This window comes from Protopterus annectens, chromosome 4.part0 (genome assembly GCF_019279795.1).
Source record: "Protopterus annectens isolate FY-2018-M chromosome 4.part0, PAN1.0, whole genome shotgun sequence".
Classification (NCBI taxonomy): Eukaryota; Metazoa; Chordata; order Ceratodontiformes; family Protopteridae; genus Protopterus; species Protopterus annectens.
The window spans coordinates 625,399,264-625,419,753 of record NC_056733.1 but is presented as its reverse complement, the minus strand read 5'-3'; the positions used below and the strand labels follow the sequence as shown (position 1 = coordinate 625,419,753).

Genomic DNA, 20,490 nt, shown 5'->3' with positions numbered 1-20,490 from the left:
TTAGCTTCTGTTGGTGTCACTCCTAGTTCAGCAGGGTCTGTGCCCAAGAAGCACATGCTTAAAATGGCAGAAGATTTGATTACTCTGATTAGAGGTTCTTTGCCCCCTCCTGATAAGAGGCCTAGGGTGGAGCCAGAGTTGGGAAGTTTTGAGCAGGCTTTGGATGTTTCAGAGTCTTCGTCAAGACTTGCAGGAGTACTCTCCTTATTCTGATTCTGATGCAGATGATTCTACTCCTTCTGCTTCTCCTCCAGAGGATTTTTCTTTTCAGAGACACTTCATTCTATGAGGGAACATTTTAAGTGGGAAGGTCAGGACTTCTCTGATTCCCGGAAAAGGCTTAGGAATTTTTGCTTTTACCCCAACATAGGCCCTTGGCTATACCCCTGTTCTGGATGTTGTGGAAGATGTGTTTGCAGAGGCTTCACTTAATCCTGATTCTCTGCCTCCTGCTCCTGTTAAACCGGATAGGTATTACAGGGTGCCTGAGGCTCATAAATATCTTTATAAGAGTCCTAGGGCTGACCCAGAAACTATTAGTCAGGGACCTAAGGGTGTCAAGGCCTCTGTTGTAAAAAATACGGTTCCTCCAGATAAAGAGGCCAGAGCTTTGGATAGATGGGGAAAGAAGGTCTATACATCTTCTACCTTAGCTATGAGGGCTTTGAATTGCCAGTTTCATATGTTGAAATATCAAAACTTTCTTCTTTCTCAATTGAAGTCTAAGGTGGATGCTCTGGCGGAAGGCATTGAGTGTAAAGAATTACAAGATTTGGTGCATGTCTCTGAACAGGTGGGTAAGCATTCATTACAATGTGGTTTTGATGCTGTACAGGCCTCGTCTAGGGTGGCTGCCACTGGTTCAGTTCTTCGCAGGCATGCCTGGCTGAAGGATCAGAATTTATCTGACCATGTTAAGACAAGGATTTTAGATGCCCCTTTGCAGTCTGATGTGTTGTTTGGTTCACCTGTGGAGTCAGTCTTGAAGAAAATGGAAGACAAGGCTAAGTCTATGCAGGCTGTTAAAGATTTTTTGCAAGTTCAGCCTCCGAAGTTTAGTAGGAATTGGCCTGCTAAGGGGTGGACGTATCCTTCTTATGATTCTCAGTCTAGGGGTAGATCTAGACGTGGTAGGGCAGAGCTCAGAGTTCTTTCAGACCTAGAACAGGAAGTTCACCTGCACAATTTTCGGGTGAGGGCAGGGGCCAGTCCTTTCGTAAACAGGCCCAATGACCTACCTTTTCAGCTGCCAGATCCTTCTTGCCTGGCAGCACCTTTGGGAGGAAGGTTGGCACTCTTCAAGGAAAATTGGAATTTGATTACCCAAGACAAATGGGTATTGGATATCATACACCAAGGTTACAAGTTTTATTTCCATACCTTGCCTCCTTTCAAAGGCATGCCGGACGTTCCTCCTCAGCAAAGACTAGAGGCTCAAAAACAAATTTCTCTACTACTTCAAATAGGGGCCATACAACCGGTCCCTCTGCTAGAAGTGGGCCTAGGATTTTATTCTCGCCTGTTTCTAGTACCAAAGAAAGGGGACACGTGGAGACCAATTTTGGATTTATCTATCCTCAACACATATCTGGACATTCCCAAGTTCAAAATGTTGACGTTACAACAGCTTTTACCTCTGCTGGGCAAAGATCACTGGATGGTGACTCTGGATCTCAAGGAGGCTTACCTTCATGTTCCTATCAGGCTCAGTTGCAGGAAGTATCTGCGCTGGCTGGGACTTCTCATTATCAGTTCTCTGCATTGCCCTTTGGCTTATCTACTGCGCCCAGAGTGTTCACAAAGGTTCTGGCTCCAGTGATAGCTTTCTTCAGGCTAAGAGGAATACAAATCTATCCTTATTTGGACGATTGCCTGATTCTGGCCCAAGGAAAGGACGAACTTCTTCATCATTTACAGTATGTGATGGCAGTGTTAAGATGCCTGGGGTATTCTGTGAACGAAATAAAGTCCAGTCTAGTACCCTCTCAGGACATGTGCTTTCTGGGTGTGAGACTGAAATTCTGGGTGTGAGACTGAATACAGCATCCCAGATGGCCTTTTTGACCCCGGACAAACAAAAGAATCTTTCTCTTTACTTCCACCAATTGTCTCGTCAGTCCAGGCTGACTGCAAGGACAGTCCTTCAAGCCTTGGGGTTCATGGCATCTTGTATTCTGGTACTTCCCAATGCCAAACTGCATATGAGGAAGCTACAATGGTATCTCAAAAATGTGTGGACACAGCACTGCCAAGATATGGACACTGTCATTCAGTTAATACCTTGCATTCAAAAGGAATTTTTGTGGTGGGCTCAGGAATGTCACCTAAACAAGGGACTCTCTGTGACCCGGCCAGAGGCGAGTCAGATTCTAATGACAGATGCCTCAGACAAAGCTTGGGGAGCTCATCTAAATGGAAAATGGGTACAAGACACGTGGCCTGCCAGACTTCAACATCTACATATCAACTTGAAGGAGATGTTAGCAGTCCAATTTGCATTGATAGCTTTCAAGGATTTACTTCTTCCAGGGCAGGTGTTGATTCTAACAGACAACACTACTGTCATGTGGTACATCAACAAGCAAGGGGGAACGCATTCTTATCCTCTATGCAGACAAGCAATGATTTTGTGGGAGACTGCTCTCAGTTTACAGCTAAATCTTCAGGCAAGGTTTCTGCCAGGAGCACAGAACTCCTTAGCGGATGTGTTGAGCAGACAAATTATGGATCCCCACGAGTGGAAATTGGATCCTCATGTATTTCAGAAATTGACAGTGTTATGGGGAACTCCAGACATAGATCTGTTCGCTTCTCCACTAAATTACCAGCTGCCAAAGTTTTGCACAAAAAGGTTTCATCCCACAGCTTGGAAAGTGGATGCTCTCTCATTCAATTGGAGCAATCTTCATGTGTATGCCTTTCCACCTCTGCCTCTCCTCCCAAAGGTACTCCTGAAGGTCAGACAGGACAAGCCAAACATGATTTTAATAGCTCCGGATTGGCCTCGACAGCACTGGTACCCATTACTGAGAAGTCTGGTACAGGAGCCTCCATGGCCTTTGCCTTCGATTCCTCACCTGCTGTCTCAGGAGAACGGTCATTTACTCAATGTCAAACTTCACTCTCTACATCTAACAGCCTGGCATATTCTGTTTTAAACCCTGGAGGGTCTCCGCTTCCACAACAAGTTTTGAATGTTATTTTGGAGGCCAGAAGGCCTAGTACAAGGAAAGTGTACGCAGATAAATGGAGGAGATTTTTATTTTGGAGTACAGCAAATGACTTTGATGTTTCTAAACCTAATTTAAGTATGGCTCTTCAATACCTTACTGAGTTACTGGACAAAGGTTTGTCTTTCTCCTCTATTAAGGTTCATGATGCAGCAATTTCTGCTCACTATGACCCACCATTGTTTTCTCATCCTTTGTTTAAGCAATTCCTTAGAGGGGCAAAGAATATAAGACCCCCACGTAGAGCTCCTACTCCTGCTTGGGATCTCAATTTTGTGTTGGAGAAACTCACTCTACAACCTTTTGAGCCTGCAGCGACTGCCGAGTTGAAATATTATCATGGAAGACTGCTTTTTTGTTGGCCATTACCTCTGCGAGAAGGGTTTCTGAATTACAGGCCCTTATGGCGGTTGAGCCTTTCCTAATTTTCCACAAGGATAGGGTATCTTTGCGTACTAACCCTTCCTTTATGCCTAAAGTGGTTTCTAGTGTGGCTTTAAACCAAACTATTCATTTACCTACTTTTTATGCAAACCCCAAAATAAAGGGGAGAAGATTTTGCACACTTTGGATGTACACAGACAGTTGCGATATTATTTGAGCAGAACTAAAGGGTGCAGGCAGTCTCAGCAGTTGTTTGTTTCATTTGCTTTGGGTTCTCAGGGCAAACCTGTTTCAAAACAGACTATTTCTAAGTGGATTGGTTTTTGTATTGCTTTCTGTTATTCCCATCATGGTAAGGAGATTCCAGCTGGGATTAGGCCTCATTCCACTAGGGCTACTGCCACTTCTACAGCTTTTTTAGGGGGTGGCTACTAAAGATATTTTGGAGGCAGCTACTTGGAGTTCAGTGCATACTTTCTCTAAGCATTACCACCTTCCACTTTACTCTAAATCTAGGGCTGGTTTTGCCACTGCAATTTTACAGGGCATTTTGGCAGCTCCTAATGCTTTATAGTTTTGCCATCCTCCCTTACCTCTGCTTTGGGATTCTACCCATATGTAAGGACTGCAGCAATGTGAGATGAAGAACATAGTACAGTTTTGTACCTACCATAAATGTAGATGTTCAAGATCCACATTGCTGCAGTCCAATTTACTGTCCCTCCTTCCCCTCTGTAGTTAGAGGCGGTTGTGTGGTTTGGGTTGTGAATATTGTAAATATTGTAAATATGATTAGTGCAGGGGTGGTTGGTTGTTTTTTTTGCTGTTTTTTGGCTTTGGCCTTTCTTTTTAGGGCCTTCTGACATCTGGGGCAAGAAAAGACTGAGGATATGACGTCGGTCATGCGCATTTGTACCCTGACGTCCTGATGTCAGTTTTAAGCGCCTTGACCGACGTCAGCCTAATACTTTGGTATTCGGGCCGACCGAGGACAGCGGACTACCCATATGTAAGGACTGCAGCAATGTGGATCTTCGAACATCTACATTTATGGTAGGTACAAAACTGTACTTTTCCTTCTCCTCCTGACTAACTGTGCCAGTTTTGGGTTGAGAGAGCTCGGCCTCCAGTTTGGCTGTATATTTGCATCTCTCACATACATTTGAGTTTGTTGGAAGGAGGAGAGGGTTGTCTGTGTACATAAGGCAATTGTAACATTGCCTCAAGATTCCCAGATTCACCAGCTGGACTGGAGAGTATACCTGAAACTGCACTTTGGACATGCCTGGATAGTTTAAAGAACTGATTTATTGATTGTCTGGAATGGACAAATAGGGAGCCTTGTACTTCTGGATAGTATAAGGGGGTGTAGTGCTATAGTTCGTTTAGTGCTTACTGAGGAATTTGAGCAAGTGCTGGGCTGCAGAAGGAAGGTAGAGTGCTTATTTTGTGAGTTAGACTAGTTCTAAGAGAAAAATTGAAGAGCAGACTTTGTGGAGCTGGGAATAGTTTAAAATAGCTTAAACGGCGCTACGCGGTGCGCAAAACCGTACAAATGTGGGTTTTAAGGCAGGGAGCTTGAACGAGATAGAAATTAGCCCAAAATGGCCAATTAGCTTCTAGTTGCTGGGCTGAGAGCACTCCTCCAGGGACAGATAAGCTGCTCAAAGCTCCCCACTCTCACTGATGAACACAGAAGCTTCCTCCTATCCAAGTAAGGATATGGGCAATACAAGAACTTATACCACAGCCCAGGATTCAGCAAAACCTGAAATCTGGATTACTCTAGTTCAGAAAAGGAGGGAAACAAGGATATTATTTTGTTTTTTTTCAACAGAACAGCAGTAACTTAATAAAAAACACTGTAAATGCTTTAAACAGGATAGCGCACTTGAGTGTGTAGCCTACAACAGTTAAACAACACAAAAACATCTTCTAGAAGTGCAAAAACAAGGCTTTTGAGAACTTGGAATAGTTAGAAACGCGCTTTTCGGTGAGAAAATGCAGTCGCAGGTAGAAAGGCAGAGAAAAAAAATACTTAATCTGTTTAAAGGCTCTCTTTCATCTCTCCGCTGCTTGTAGTACTCTGCAGGACACCACGGGGAAGCTGTGCTGAGTCAGAAACAAGCACAAAACTGCGCAAATGCAGGTTTTAAGGCAGGGAGCTTGAAAGAGATTGGTTTCCTCCAGTTTCTCTGGTACAACAGAAAATCTTTTTTTTTTTTTTTTTTCTTTTCGTGCTGTGTCCTCTTTCTCCACCATTTTTGAAACCGCTCTTCATTCCAAACTGTGATTTTTTTTTTTTTTTTTTTGCAGTTTTATGAGTTCATCTGAGTAGCTGTTTTAAGGTTTCTTCCATTTTTTCCAGGTAATTGAAATATGATAAAATTTTGTAATCATCAGGATGTGCTTGGTGTTGGTTGTATTCATTAGCTATCCTTACTGAAATCTATGTAAAAAATACACCATGTATATGAGGTCTTCACATTGTGTACTGTTGTTGCATAACTTGCATGATAGCTGCTGAATCAGAGCCTGAAACTATGAAAAAAAAAGAAAAATGTGGGCATAAAATCCCACATCAGGGAAAGCTCGGTTTATGTGTGACTTTTATATATTAATCATTTGAATATTGACTGTTATAATAGTGTAGTGTATGAGCCATGGACTGGTATGAAACACAAAAGCATTGTTGTTGAGTTCATCGGTACCAATAAACTTTGACACAACTGAATCCTGCAGCAGTGGCGGCATTGATGCTGAAGTCTCTGGACTAGAAGTCAATAAAACATTTTGCATTGACTGACTAGTCTCAGGACCTTGCACCAGTATCAGCCTTGGCCTGTATTCACATGAATTTGAGCCTTTATCCTAACCCTTCTTCTCACTGGAGGGGCAGAGGAGCAGAAAGCTGTCACTGAGGTAAGCACAGAGCATGTAAAGACAACTCATCTTCCTCCCTCATGGACAGTTTCCCTCAGGAAAGCCTCAGGATGTAGCTCTGCAAGCAGTAACGTAGATTTCTGTAGAGAGTCTCCTCCTGCATATGCTGAGAATGATGGCAGAGAGGGTCTCCCAGTGTCTTCTATTGACGACACAATTTTGGGGAAGTCCTTGAGATAATGGGACATTACGGAACTTGGCCTGTTGATCCTATATTCCCATCAGAGGAAATTCTACGAGAGGCTTTCCCCTTTGTTGCACTCTCCCCTTGTGTGGTTCCCCTGGCCAACAAAATAGTTGCTGCTCTCACACACAAGGCTTTGCAGGAGAGCCACATGTAGTAGCATATGTGCCCTTGAGAATGAACAGGACACTGTCCTCCCAAGGACTAGAAATTGTGGACTCTCTCTTTCATTTAGTTAAACCACAGCCTGTATAATGTACTGACTGTGCACGCAAGATTCATACATTCTACCCCAGTATCTTATTCTCTTGGTATTCTGTGCACATCACTTCATAATGAACTTGAACATATTTGTAAATTCACATTTCCTTTTAACCAAAACATCTCGCAAAGTTTGCCTGTTCAGACAGACAAATTATAACCACGTTTTTCCTTCTATGAATTTAACTAATCTTACACCTCTTGTATTGTGATTTATTTTATCAACAAGTGTCAGAGCAGTCTCTTGAGCTGTTTATCTTCTCTGATAAATGAACTTCAATACTATTGTGACATGTAAAACTTTAGGTCTGAGCGTGATCTGGTCTTCTAAAGTTTCAGGCTGTCATACACACACAACACACTTCACTTAGTGTCTGTCTCTTAAGGCACATTATCATACTAAACATATGAGTTGCACATTTATTTCCACAAGGACATTTTTCAAATGTTATTTTAAGCAAAAGGAAAATAGTAATGTACCTTTCCTTTCTAGTACAGGCAGATATGTAAGCACTTTGTATAGCACTAGTAATTTAACACCTAGCACAGGTCTTCTACTGGCCCGAACTCTTGAGGAATTGCAAAACCTGTATCAGGCCAATAAACGGTATTTCATCACCTGTATTCCACTGTCTTTGTACCTTCTGGCAATCATATCAGAACACAACTAAAGAGGAACCAATCATAATTACGTACCATGATCCAAGCTGGAGAAAGGAGAAGTGTTATTACTAACCGAGGGATTGACACCTAGAAATTTGAGAGCTCTCATTGACATAATAAATAACTGGTTAAGCAGTTGTTTTTATCAGCTTCTCCTCCTCCTCCAGTTTCAAAACATACCCTGTCTGTTTGCTTTGTGTGTTTCCGCTTCAGAACCTAATCATTGTAACTGCTGCATTCACTTAATATCGACGATACACTCAACAGTTTTACAGTAACAGACATAAAACTTTTCATATTGCTTGTTATCTCTTAGCCCTTTTACTTCCTTTACTTCTGAGGTCCATTCTCAGGCTGCCATGCATATTTTTTGGTTCTTCGTAGGCAGATCAATAGAGCTTTTTTAGCCAATAATTGTATATGTTAATATGATCTCCCAAATCTCAGAGTTAGTTGACAATCTTTTGGTTAGTAGGAAACCCCCCCAAATATATCAGGTTACATTGTTGTGATTGGTTCCCATTTAGATGAGTTTTGACACCACTGGCTTTCCTTGCATTTAGTTCAATATTTTTATTTTACTGGCTTCAAAGCCTAATGTTGTGACTGGAGTGGTAGTCATAATAATACTTATTTGTTAACCAATTAAGCGCCCTGGACAAAATCGTCCATTTTCAGGGGCAACCGGGAGCAATATCTGGTAATCGGTTTACTGTAATTTTGTAATTTTCACTGCAAGCAAATTATCATTTCTACGAAACGTAGAAATGGAAATCCACTGCAGCGAACAATAAAAATGTTGAATGCGGAAGTGGTGAATGTTCGAATATGACATAATTCGAACATTCACCACACTTCCACAAAGAGAATTACTGTGCATTGCACAGTAAAGAACATGTTTGCAGGGGGCAAGCCCCCCTCACCCCCCACACCCCCTGCTACTTAGATATACAAACTCCGAGATTGCACTATAATGAGGGAAAGGCTACATTTTCCAATCCCCACTATAGCGCAATCTGCATGAAAATGTAGAAATGCACAACAGCGAATGCTGTATTGCATTCGCTGTTGTACATTTTCTCATTTTTGCATTTGGTCTTTCAATTCTGCCAAATGGGTTGATTCAAACTACTGTGAATCGCACAGAGTCTGATCAAACCATTAAGTGACTTGTTCATGGTCACACAGTAAGCAAATGAAGGCTGAGGGAATCCAACCCTGTACCACTGCCAGGCTAAGAGGTACTTTTATTTAAAATGCACACTGCATTCCACTCATGAGAATTGACTACCTCTTGTTGTTGTCTTTAAATTTGCATTTAAATAACATCTCTCCTTAGCTTGAAAATATTTCTCTGTATGCAAATAAGTGCCATTTCTCAGGCAAAAGCACTGACATTTTCTGCGTGGTTAATGGCTCATTACTAGTGTTTTTTTTATAGTACTCCCTATGCTTTATATATATATATATATATATATATATATATATATATATATATATATATATATATATATATATATATATATATATATATGTGTATATAAACTACATACATGTTATGTGTTTGATATTGTTTTTACCATTGGAAGAGAATGACTGCGGGAGTGTTACATTAGAATGTAACATTTTTTAGTGTATTATTTTTCTCTTCAAATCAGTTAACATAGTAATGTTATGTAGTCCATCTTGCCATAATTCTTGCTGGTTTAGTTCGGAGCCAATCCTCTGCTCCAACTCGGCCGAATACTAAAGCTCGAGAGCTTTCAGTGGCTCGAGGCTAATCCTTATCCCATGATGCCCCAGGCTACATCCCCAGATCTCGTTTGCCGTGCAAGCTTTGAGACGTTTCTTCAGTTGGCTTATGTATAACTTTTCAATTATTTGGTATTTTTCCTAGCTAGTTGTACTATTTTTCTTCCCTATATGTCCCTAACTGTTAGCTGTTCGTGTTGTTCTGCGTTAGACCCCTTTAAGTCTTCCCGCCCCTTTTTTAGAGAGTGCTGTTGTAGTTAGAGGCCTCTCTCGGTCCCTTAAGTTTCAGGGCCGTTTCTCTCCCAGGTCAGAACCCGTTTAAGTTAGAGGGTTCTGTCCCTTTCCCCTTTTTGGTAGAATCTATTTCAGTTAGAGGATTCGATTTAAATAAAAAAGTTTAGTTGTTTGTTATTGTTGGCCTAAATAATGTCTAAGGAGAGTTCGAAAGACTCAAGTAAAGACCCCAAGGAGCATAAGCCTTCTGGGTTCAAAAAATGTGTAAAGTGTGCTGGAAAGATGTCGTTGACAGATGCACACACTAATTGTGTTTACTGTCTCGGTGCCATACATCTGCAAGACCCTTGCACTATTTGTCACGGTTTCAGTAGTAGAGTTCTACAGGAGCGCAAAGCTAAGTTGATGGCCAAAGGTCTTCTTCCCTTTCAGCAAGCTTTGGATGAGGGCTCTAAGTCATTTAGAAAGAGGCCAGCTTTTGCTCCAGATTCAGAGCCACACAAAAAGATTTCAGAACTGAGGGCTCTCTGCTCCGACAAGTCTGCATCACCAACCTCTTTGGCGCCATTAGTGTCAAAGGAGCCGACTTGAGGTTGCTACTCCTCAGAACCCAACTTTGGATCCGACTGTGGTGTCACCAGTCTTGAGATCTCCCATATTGGAGTCTAGGAGATCTCCCTCTTTGTCCACCTGCTCCTCCAGGAGTCTTTCAGATGATGATGTAGAACGGGTGGTAAAGAGATTGCTACGCACACCGGCCCTGGCTAAATTGCTTTTGCCTCTGGGCCCAAAGGCATCAGAGCTGCTTGTCTCCGCTCCACTTTCTTTGATTCCTCCTCCGATTACCCTAGAGTCTTCGGAGCTGAAGGGTATGGATTTGATTGTTGTGGAACTGTCGGCCCAGAGACCCACACCTGCTTCTTTGCTTCTGACTTCAACTCTGGTGTCTTCGGCTCCATCCAGTGCTGAGACATCTGGGAGCCGATGCTCTCTGGTCGGCTCAGCCGGTGAGAGTCAGCGCGGTTTGTCTTCCAATCTGACTCTCACTCTTGGTGCTTCGGCTCGGTTGAGCTTGGCGCCTACCTCTGCCTTGGAACCGCCTCCTCCCCCTCAGAGCTGATCTCCAGCATCCTCCGCGTGGAGGTCTTGTCCGGAGTGGGGTGGGCTGCTTCTGAGGTAGCGGAGAGGATGCTGTTCCCTCAGACGGTCGCTTGTCATTGTACTCAAACACCTGGCAACAAATTTCCCAAGACAAATGGGTACAAGAGGTAATATCCACAGGTTAGCTCATTCCCTTTTCTTCCACCCCTCCAAAACAAAAGTCCTTAGCAGACATTCCACCCGCGCAAAAGGACTTTAGAGATTCAATCATTGAAAGAGTCATCCAAGAAGTCTCCGCAGACCAGATAGGATCCGGAACTTACTCAATGTTCTTTTTAGTGCCAAAAAAGACAGGGGACTGGAGATCCATCCTAGATCTCAGCAGATTAAACATATCTGTAAAGAAAACAAAGTTCCGGATGGTGACCCTGCAGTCAATGTTCCCTTTCAGAAGGAAAGACAACTGGATGTGCTCTATCGACCTCAAGGATGCGTACTACCACATAAAAATGGACAGGCGGTCCAGAAGGTATCTCCACTTTCGGCTGGGAGCGAATCACTACCAATTTTGAGCCCTGCCCTTTGGCCTCACTACAGCCCCAGAGTGTTCAAATGTATGGCAGTGGTCACGGCTCACCTGAGACGTCAGGGATTCCGAGTGTTTCCATATCTGGATGACTGGCTCCTCACCGCTTCCACCAGACATCTACTATCTCAGGCCAGGAACGAAACTCTTCTTCTTTGCAACAAGCTAGGCATCAGTATAAATCAAGTAAAATCTGCCTTGTTACCGTCGCAACATGTTGTCTTCTTACCTGCAGAGTGAAACTCGAGACATGACGGCAAGACTCACCCCAGACCAAATCCACTCCTTGCATCAACAGGTAAAAATTTTGATTTCAACAAACAAAGCCTAGGTCAGACAACTGTTACAGACCCTGGTAACCATGGCTGCTGCCATTCTGCTGGTGCCCTTAGCCTGATTACACACGAGACTCCTACAATGGCTTTTATTCACACAGTGGTCGATGCAAGATCTCCCTCTTTCGCAACCGATCTACATCACGAAGTCTTGCAAGAGAGATTTAACTTGGTGACTTCAGACCAGCTGTATCTAGGTCGTCCCTTTGTGTTTCCCCAACCAAAGGCAGTGTTAACCATGGACACTTCCCAGATAGGGCGGGGGGTCATTATTTGGGAAGGGCAGTTCAAGCTTTATGGCAGGACCATGAGAACCATCTGCATATCAACATCCTAGAGATGAGAGTGTTGCAGGCACTTCAGGACCCTCTCCCTCTAGGAACAATTGCAATTCAGGCAGACAACATGTCGGTAGTGCGGTATATAAACAAGCAAGGAGGAACCAAATCTTACCCCCTATGTCGAGAGGCATTAAGAGTTTGGCAATGGGCGATTGCTTCTCAATGCTTTCTAATTGCAACGCACATCCGAGGAAATCCAGTGTGATAGCGGACAGACTCATCAGGGCTCTCCTGTTACCTCACAAGTGGTCCCTGAACAGAGAGATTGTGGAGATGAATTTCCGCAGATGGGCCAGCCTTGCTGCGACCTTTTCGCCACTCCCAAGAATACCAAATGCAGCAACTACTTTGCCCTAATTCCCCCAAAGGGGAAGTCACCCAGGGATGCGCACTGGTTCACGATTGGCCCTCGGGATTACTCTATGCCTTTCCCCCCTTCCCAGTCATTCCAAAGGTGTTACAGAAAGCCAAATGGGTGAGAAGCAAGATGATCCTCATTGCTTTGTACTGGCCTCATCAGGTTTGGTTTCCCTTTCTACAAACCCACCTCTTGTAGGAACCTTGTATTCTGGATCCAATTCCGGACCTTCTGACCCACACTTCGGGAAAGTTCCATCCAGCCAACCATCCACACCCTCAAGTTGACAGCTTGGCTGCTCCAATTCCATGACTAGCCAGGTGTTATTCTTTCATGCCAGCAGTAAGTCACATCATAGCTTCTTCCCATAAACCCTCCACTAAGAAATTATACTCTAACAAAATGGAAGAGATTTTCATGTTGGGTAGCTAAACGAAATATCGAACCTCTTACCACCCCTATTCCAGAAATTTTAGAGTTTCTTTTAAATCTGTTTGAAGAAGGCGCTGTGGCAGCTACAATTAGGGTACAATTTGCTCTCTCCAATTTTCATACAGGTGAAATGGGTGTTCCCCTTATGTCTCACAGATTATGTAAGGCCTTTCTCAAAGGTACCTTTCTACTTAGGCCCCCGATTAAGGAACCGATGACACCCTGGGATCTAAATTTGTTTCTAAATTCTCTGACTACATCTTCCTATGAACCTGCTTCTGATCTGAAATATTTATCGTGGAAAACCCTCTTCCTTGTTGCCATTACATCGGCCAGAAGAATTTTAGAACTGCAGGCTCTTTCAGTATGTCCGCCTTATATTGTATTTCATAAGGACAGGGTATCTCTCGGAACTAATCCATCCTTCCTCCCAAAGGTTTGTTCAGAAAGCAACATAAACCAATCCATGGAATTGCCAGTCTTTTCTCCAATTACACCAACAAGGCAGAATATAAGCTACACCAGCTTGATGTGCACAGACAGTTGCGTTTTTACTTGCCTGGAACGAAAGACATTAGAAAGTCAGATCAACTTTTTGTCTCCTTTTTTGATAAGAAGACAGGATTACTACTCTCTAAGGTGACTTTGTCTAAATGGCTTACGGATTGCATCATCTTTTCATACCAAAAGAATGACATACAATTACCAGGGAAGATAAAAGGTCCCTCCACTAGGTCAGTCTCAACTTCTTTTGCCTTTCAAGCAAGGTTTCCCTAAGATTCGATTTGTGCAGCTGCTACATGGGCGACACCTCACACCTTTATCACTCACTACAAAGTGGACTTGGCCTCCTGGAACAGGGCTTTGGATCCACGGTATTGAAAAGTCTTTTTTCCTGAGCCACCCTACGGTTTTGGTGCTAGGGACGCTGTTCCAACCAGCAAGAATTATGGCGAGATGGACTACATAACATCTAGAAGTTATGTACTTACCATAATGTTCCATATTTGTAGTCCATCTCGCCTATATTCTTGCATCCCACCCTCCTTCCCCCTCCCGTTCCTGGAGGAACTGGTGGAAAAATTATCTGGCAGCAGAGATATGATGAAATTAAGCGTCGTCCTTAACTGAATTATGATTTGTAAATATGTATATATATTTTTATGTATATATGTTATATACATCTAGAAGATAAGGTGCTTCTTGCTGGCTTGCAAACAAGATCTGTGGATGTAGCCTGGGGCATCATGGGATAGGGATTAGCCTTGAGCCACTGAAAGCTCTCAAGCTTTAGTATTCGGCCGAGTCGGATGCCGAGGATTGGCTCCAAACCCAACCAGCAAGAATATAGGCGAGATGGACTACAAACGTGGAACGTTATGGTAAGTACATAACTTCTAGTTGTTTTTTTATATGTACGCATTTCTTTTTTTTCCCCCTCCAGTTGCTGTTTTCCTCCACACATGTTGACGGTCAACCCTCCCTCCAATGAGTTTTAGCCTGTTTGTTCCCTGTACCCAGTTGGAGCCTTTATCCAGGCAGGTGTTGATTCCATATGGCAATGTGACACCCCCCCTCCCCACCAAGAACCACTGGCCTTCTATGGTCCCACTTCCACAACAGATAATTTGGACTAGCAGCCCAAGTGACCTGAAGGGATGGTCTAATCTCACCATCAGTCCTATCCTTGCCTCAGCCCTCACTGCTGCCACTTCTCCAATCTGTGTAAGGCTTAGCCTGTAGCCATCATTATTTTGCAAAGTTGCATGTCTTTTTAAGTTCTAACCTATACCCTGTGGTTAATGTGAGCATCCACATTGCTTTGGGGGGCCATGCTATGCCTTCCTCATGGAGGTTGGGGGGCATGTTGCGCCTTCCTCATCGGAATGTATACGACCATATATAATAAAGTTTATTATCATCGGCTTGGAAGCACCTTGCTCTTTTCCCTGGTCCTGGCTGATTTGAGGTCATGCATACCTCTAGCATGGTTGCAGGCAGATGACTAGAATCACCACTCCCTCCTGCTAATATAGATGAGCTGGTCCTCTCTCTCCCCACTTCTTCAAAGTTCTGAATTACTGGATTTTCTGGATCATAAGGTTTTATTCCTGTATGTCACAAAGCTGGACATTTGTCATGAAATTCTTTGAAGTTGTTGCTGTCTTTTGTCTTTTTATGGCAAACAATTCCATGTTGCTGGGACTGTGTTAGTAAAGGGTTTAACTGGCTAGAGTGTGGAGGTCAGCTAATTTTGATTAATTTTCCATTATTGACGACAGCGTACATTATGAGGGTTGCTGCTGTTCTGAGAACTTTTTTCTTTAGGACAAAGTCCATCCATCCTCAACCCCTTTTCTCATTTTTGCACATGGGGTCAGGGTGTCACTTCATGAATGACAATCATCTTGAGCCAAGGTTTACACCACCGGATGGCTAGCCCTGCCGCAGTAATTCATTCTTTCCACTCACTTGCACACATACCCTACAGCCAATTTAGTGTGTCCAATCCACCTACTGCATGTCTTTGGAGTGTGGGAGGAAACTGTAGCACCCGGTGGAAACCCACATGACCGCAGTGAGAACATGCAATCTCTGCATAGAAGGCACCCCAGCCAAGAATCAAACTGGAGAATCCCTTGCTGTGAGACGACAACACTAACCACTGCACCAAAGCATAAATAATATAAACTCACTGCCAACTCTTTGCCGTCATCTTGGCATATATTTACTAATGGCAGCCCATAATGTATCTTCCAAGGACAAATAAGAAACTGCAACATGCACACTAGTTGCACCTTCACCAAAAACAATCAACAAGTACTTTGTATGTGGACTGGACATAAAACGGTAACTCTTCTTCTCACAATGGGTAACCATTCTGCTTGGGAGGCTAGCCAAATGTTAATTTACTGTTAGTGACCCACCCTAAAAAGGTTTGTAGACTAGTATAAGGTACTTAATATAACTGTAGATCTTCTATGAGATGTCTCTGTAAGAGTTGTTTCCCTCCTCCTTTCCCACTGTTGGTGAAACTACCTGATTTTATAATGTCGTATGTCTAATTTTGTGGGTTTGCTAATTCACTTTGCTGCATACATACATTTGTATTGTAGCTTCTGACATTTTTGGATAACTGTACTTCTCACTGGGATTAGCCATTTCTGTCTCTGGAATCTGGGTGGTTAACTGATTGTGCAAAGCTGCAGAATCTTTCTAGATCTTTATTTGTTATGAGTACTGATTTATACTGGACTTTTCCTATCAGAAACATGTTTCCCTCTAAGTGGGTACAGTTTTGAAGAACCAAAGAGAGTGAAGAGCATTATGGAAAATTAAGGATGTCTCACTCTACCAGCATCACCACCTTCCACAATGCAAGAGCCGTGTTGTTTTTTGCGGATAAAATAGCCACTACTGAGAATACTTCAGCTAGAAAACAGAACAAAAGTCAGTATGCTCAAATGTTTTGATTTATTCTTATAATGGTCCTGTTAGATCTACTGTCTTGTGTCACATAAGCAAGCCATCTGTCTTTTGGGATTGTCACTGTTTGAGCAGGGCTGAGAATATGCAGTTGCAGTTGCCTTCCATTTCATTTTAGTCGTGTTTTCTCTGCTTATGAGGTTTTAATTTTTTTTTTTTTTGCAAATTTTATTTTAACACAGTGTTGGCTTTTTCTAGGAAAGCTCAGGAAGAGATGATCTCAGAGTTACGACAGCAAAAATTTTTCCTGGAGACTCAGGTGGGAAAACTTGAAGCTCATAATGAGAAGTTAGAGGAACAACTTGAGAAAATCAGCCTCCAGGAACACACAGATAAAAATCGTCTTTTGGAACTAGACACCCGACTACGAGAGGTAATGCTACAAGTGTTTGGTTAAACATTGAGATAAAAGTTTAGGCTACATTTTTTCAGTCTTTCAGAGCAGCTAGCAACAGTTTGACAACTGCTAGTAATGACGTTTGACTGTCATTTGGTTTGGTCATTCTCTGAAGTAAAATAGGATAAGAGCTGAGGAGAAGTTTGGATATTCTAAAGTGATAACTGTGGTTCTACAGTACATATTGAGTTAAATGAACATGTGCAGTAATATTTGTTATCCCGCTGTCACCATGGTGAAAGCTATTCTCCTTCTTACCAGTAGTAGAAAGGTTTGACTTCCATTATTAAAATCTATGTTTAAGATCAGTTTTGGTTGGTTTACTGTTTAGACTTTTTGTACTTGAACTCTTAGGAGGCTTGGATGTGCTTTCCTGCACTACATGAATAGAAATGGCCTTCCCTCACTGCAGAGTTTTTCCATTATTAGTACCCTTGAGTGAGAACCATCATGTTTAAAGCAGAATTATGTAAACGTGGTTGGACTCTATAAGTAGGCATTACAATACATTGGATCTAGGCTAATTTTTTTTATTGCTGGAAGTCATGAGACCATCATTAGATATTAAGTGATGGCCTGTTGATTTAGAGGCAGTACACATCAGTTTATGCCACCAGTAACCTAGGTTCAGAAATGTGTCTTGGTTCACCAGAAAGGTGAGAATACCGTGAAGTGGCCTGTAGCTTGCACTGCTGTCCAGTGGGAAGGTGTAGATGGCAGGCATTTCTGTTATTATGATGTGTGCATTTTGTGTATGTATGTGTGATATGTGAAGGAGTGTAGTTCAGTTGATGTTCAAGCACATAATCTTGTTAGAGAAGCTTGTTTAGTTATGTATCCATTGTGATTTTATAATTAGGATAGTCCAACTGGGCATAGACTGTTTTTAGTAGGGTCCTTGGGGAAAGCTGCAGTAGGGTATTACATTAACAAGTCTGAGCCATTGTTAAAGATGCTCAGTAACAAATCACAGGAGTTTATTAAGTTGAAATTATATGGAGCAATTTGAGTGAATTGATATTATGGTAAAACAAGTGTAATTTATACATTTTGGAGAAAACGGTTATAATTCAGTGGGAATTTGGTATGTATATAGAAGATTAATTTGTTACAGTAAAACATGGAGTAGTACAAGACCCTAACAACAATATTAAACTTTACTTAATTTTAAACCATAATCATGGCTGTCTTATGTTTTCTTTTTAATTTAGCTGTGTTGTTTAATCATATAAGTATATATTTTTAAATCTTATCCCTCATTAACCAAGGCTCCCACTTCCTTTGATGCATTAACTTTCCCTATTTTTATAAAAGTTTCCAGGTTATACATTTCCTCAATACCTATTACCAGGTCTTTACTTGGTGGCTGATGTTGTTTCCACTAATATATAAAATGAAAATTATATGTAAAATGAAAACTGACAAAACCCCTAGTTCCAGCAATACTATCAACAGCTTAGAAACAAGGCCAAGGCTGAATCCAAAATAAACAAACAAAATTTTCTTAGCGCCCAAAGGAAATATTCAAATAATCCACAAACATTCTGGTATGCCATTAACTCCCTACTAAAGCCAGGCAAACCCACTACTCCAGCACCCAGTTCTACTAACAATACCCTAGACATAGCTTCTCAATTTAATAACCATTTTACTAAATCCATCTTAGCCCTGTCCAGTCAAATAACCAAAAACAGTCGACCTCGGTCACAACCCAACCTATCCCACATCACTCCCTCTTTCAGCCTATTACTAGTGCCCACCTCAACTATCAAAAAACTCCTCCTAAAACTAAAGCCAACCACATTGGCAACTGATAACATACCTGCTGTGTACCTAAAAATGGCTAGTGACTCCCTGTCATATTCTGTCTCCATCCTAATCTACCGCTCCATACTAGAATCCTACATACCCAAACCTTGGAAAGTATCTCACATCATTCCTCTCCATAAAGGAGGTAACTCCTACGAATTCTCCAACTACCGGCCTATTGCCATTCTTTTCCCCCTATCCAAAATTCTTGAGAAATGCATCCACTTGCAAGTGATGACATTTCTTAACACACACAATCTACTATCTACCACACAACACGGTTTCTGTCCATATCACAGCACTACCACAGCCCTTCTGTCCTTCACTAATTATATAAACCTTCACAGGAATGATAACAAATATGTATCAGCCATTTTCCTAGACCTCTCAAAAGCATTTGATATGGTCTCCCAGTCCATTCTACTAGACTCACTAACATCATTATCCTTCACCTCCTCTACTATAGCCTGGTTCAGAAGCTACTTGTCTGACGGGCAACAATCAGTCCATTGGATAGGAACTCTGTCTACACAACTTCCAACCACCATAGGAGTCCCACAGCGCTCTATACTGGGCCCACTGTTCTCTATTTTCACAAATAACCTCAATAGCTCTACACAACATGCCACACTCATACAATATGCGGATGATTCAACCCTGATCTGCTCTGCCTCATCTCCCACCACCCTGCATACACTCACTCAAGATACCTTTAACTCGGTAGAAAAATGGATATCGGGTATCCAACTAATTCTAAATCCCAAAAAGACAAAACTGCTACTATTTACCCCTAATAGATAAAAAAAAAACACCTCTCCTTTACCATAACATCTAAGGACAGCACCACCATCTCCCCTTCTTACCACACCAAACTTCTGGGCACTGAAATAGACAATAATCTCCACTTTGATGTTCACATCTCATATACCATAAAACTAGTAGACAAAAAGCTTGGCTCCCTATACAGGCATAAGTCCTTCTCTCACAGAAAGCAAGAGTCACTCGTGCACAAAGCCACCTCTTCTCAACTCGATTATACGCAGCACCAATCTTTACCCTAATCAGACAATGTGACCTAGTCAAACTAGAATCATGCTACAGTAAAATAGCCAAGTTTAATACTAACTCAACCTGTAGAACCCATCACTGTACTGCACTAAAAGAACTAAAATGGCATGAGCTACCACAGCTACTTAACTATCACCAGCTGGGCACAGCCTACAATATTCTCAAATATCCTGAAAAAAACCCTCATTATCCAACCTACTTACTGTCTATACTGCAAACCGGTACCTAAGATCTAGTGAAAAATCTCTCCTTTATATGACCAAGGCTAACAGTAATGCAGGGAAAGCACTCTACTCCCACACCCTTGCCAGAAATTGGAACTCTCTTCCCCTATCCGTGTCCACTGCCCCCTCCACATCCATATTCAAAAACTCCCTCAAATCGCATCTTCTTAGTACCTGGTTAAGCCCTTGTATCACATAACCCTACCCACACTGCTATAAACTCCCCAAACTCCTCTCTGATCCCCTGTAGGCTTGGTCATTTGAAAGGGTACTTTTAACTGTAGAATCTTAATTGATATATTTTCTTCTCTTACCAGCGTGTAACTGACATTGTCTTTTACCCATGTTCTATATCTTCTTTTACCTGGAGTGTTTTATTAATTTCTTGTTATATTACTATGCTCAGCATACATGATGAAACCTGTTTTGTGTAGTATGCTGGATGTACTGTAACTGACATTGTCTTTTACCTTTGTTCTATATCTTCTTTTACCTGGAGTGTTTTATTAATTTCTTGTTATATTACTGTGCTCAGCATGCATGATGCAACCTGTTTTGTCTATTATGCTGGATGTACTGTATTTGTATAACTTGATGTTGGAGCTTTTCTCCACGGGCCTCCACTGAAAATGGACTTGGTCCAGTCGGAATGTTCTGGTTAACAAATGTAAAATATATATATATATATATATATATATATAT

At 42.0% G+C, this 20,490-nt stretch overlaps 1 protein-coding gene across 1 annotated transcript in view; it reads left to right on the top strand.

Moving 5' to 3' along the window:
- The window catches only part of CIT (citron rho-interacting serine/threonine kinase), a 3,433,971-nt gene that overhangs the window by 1,622,857 nt on the left and 1,790,624 nt on the right, over positions 1-20,490 (top strand). The window contains exon 21 of the mRNA XM_044069760.1: positions 16,489-16,663. Within this exon, the coding sequence (XP_043925695.1) occupies positions 16,489-16,663 (175 nt within the window). The remainder of the gene's footprint in view (positions 1-16,488; positions 16,664-20,490) is intronic.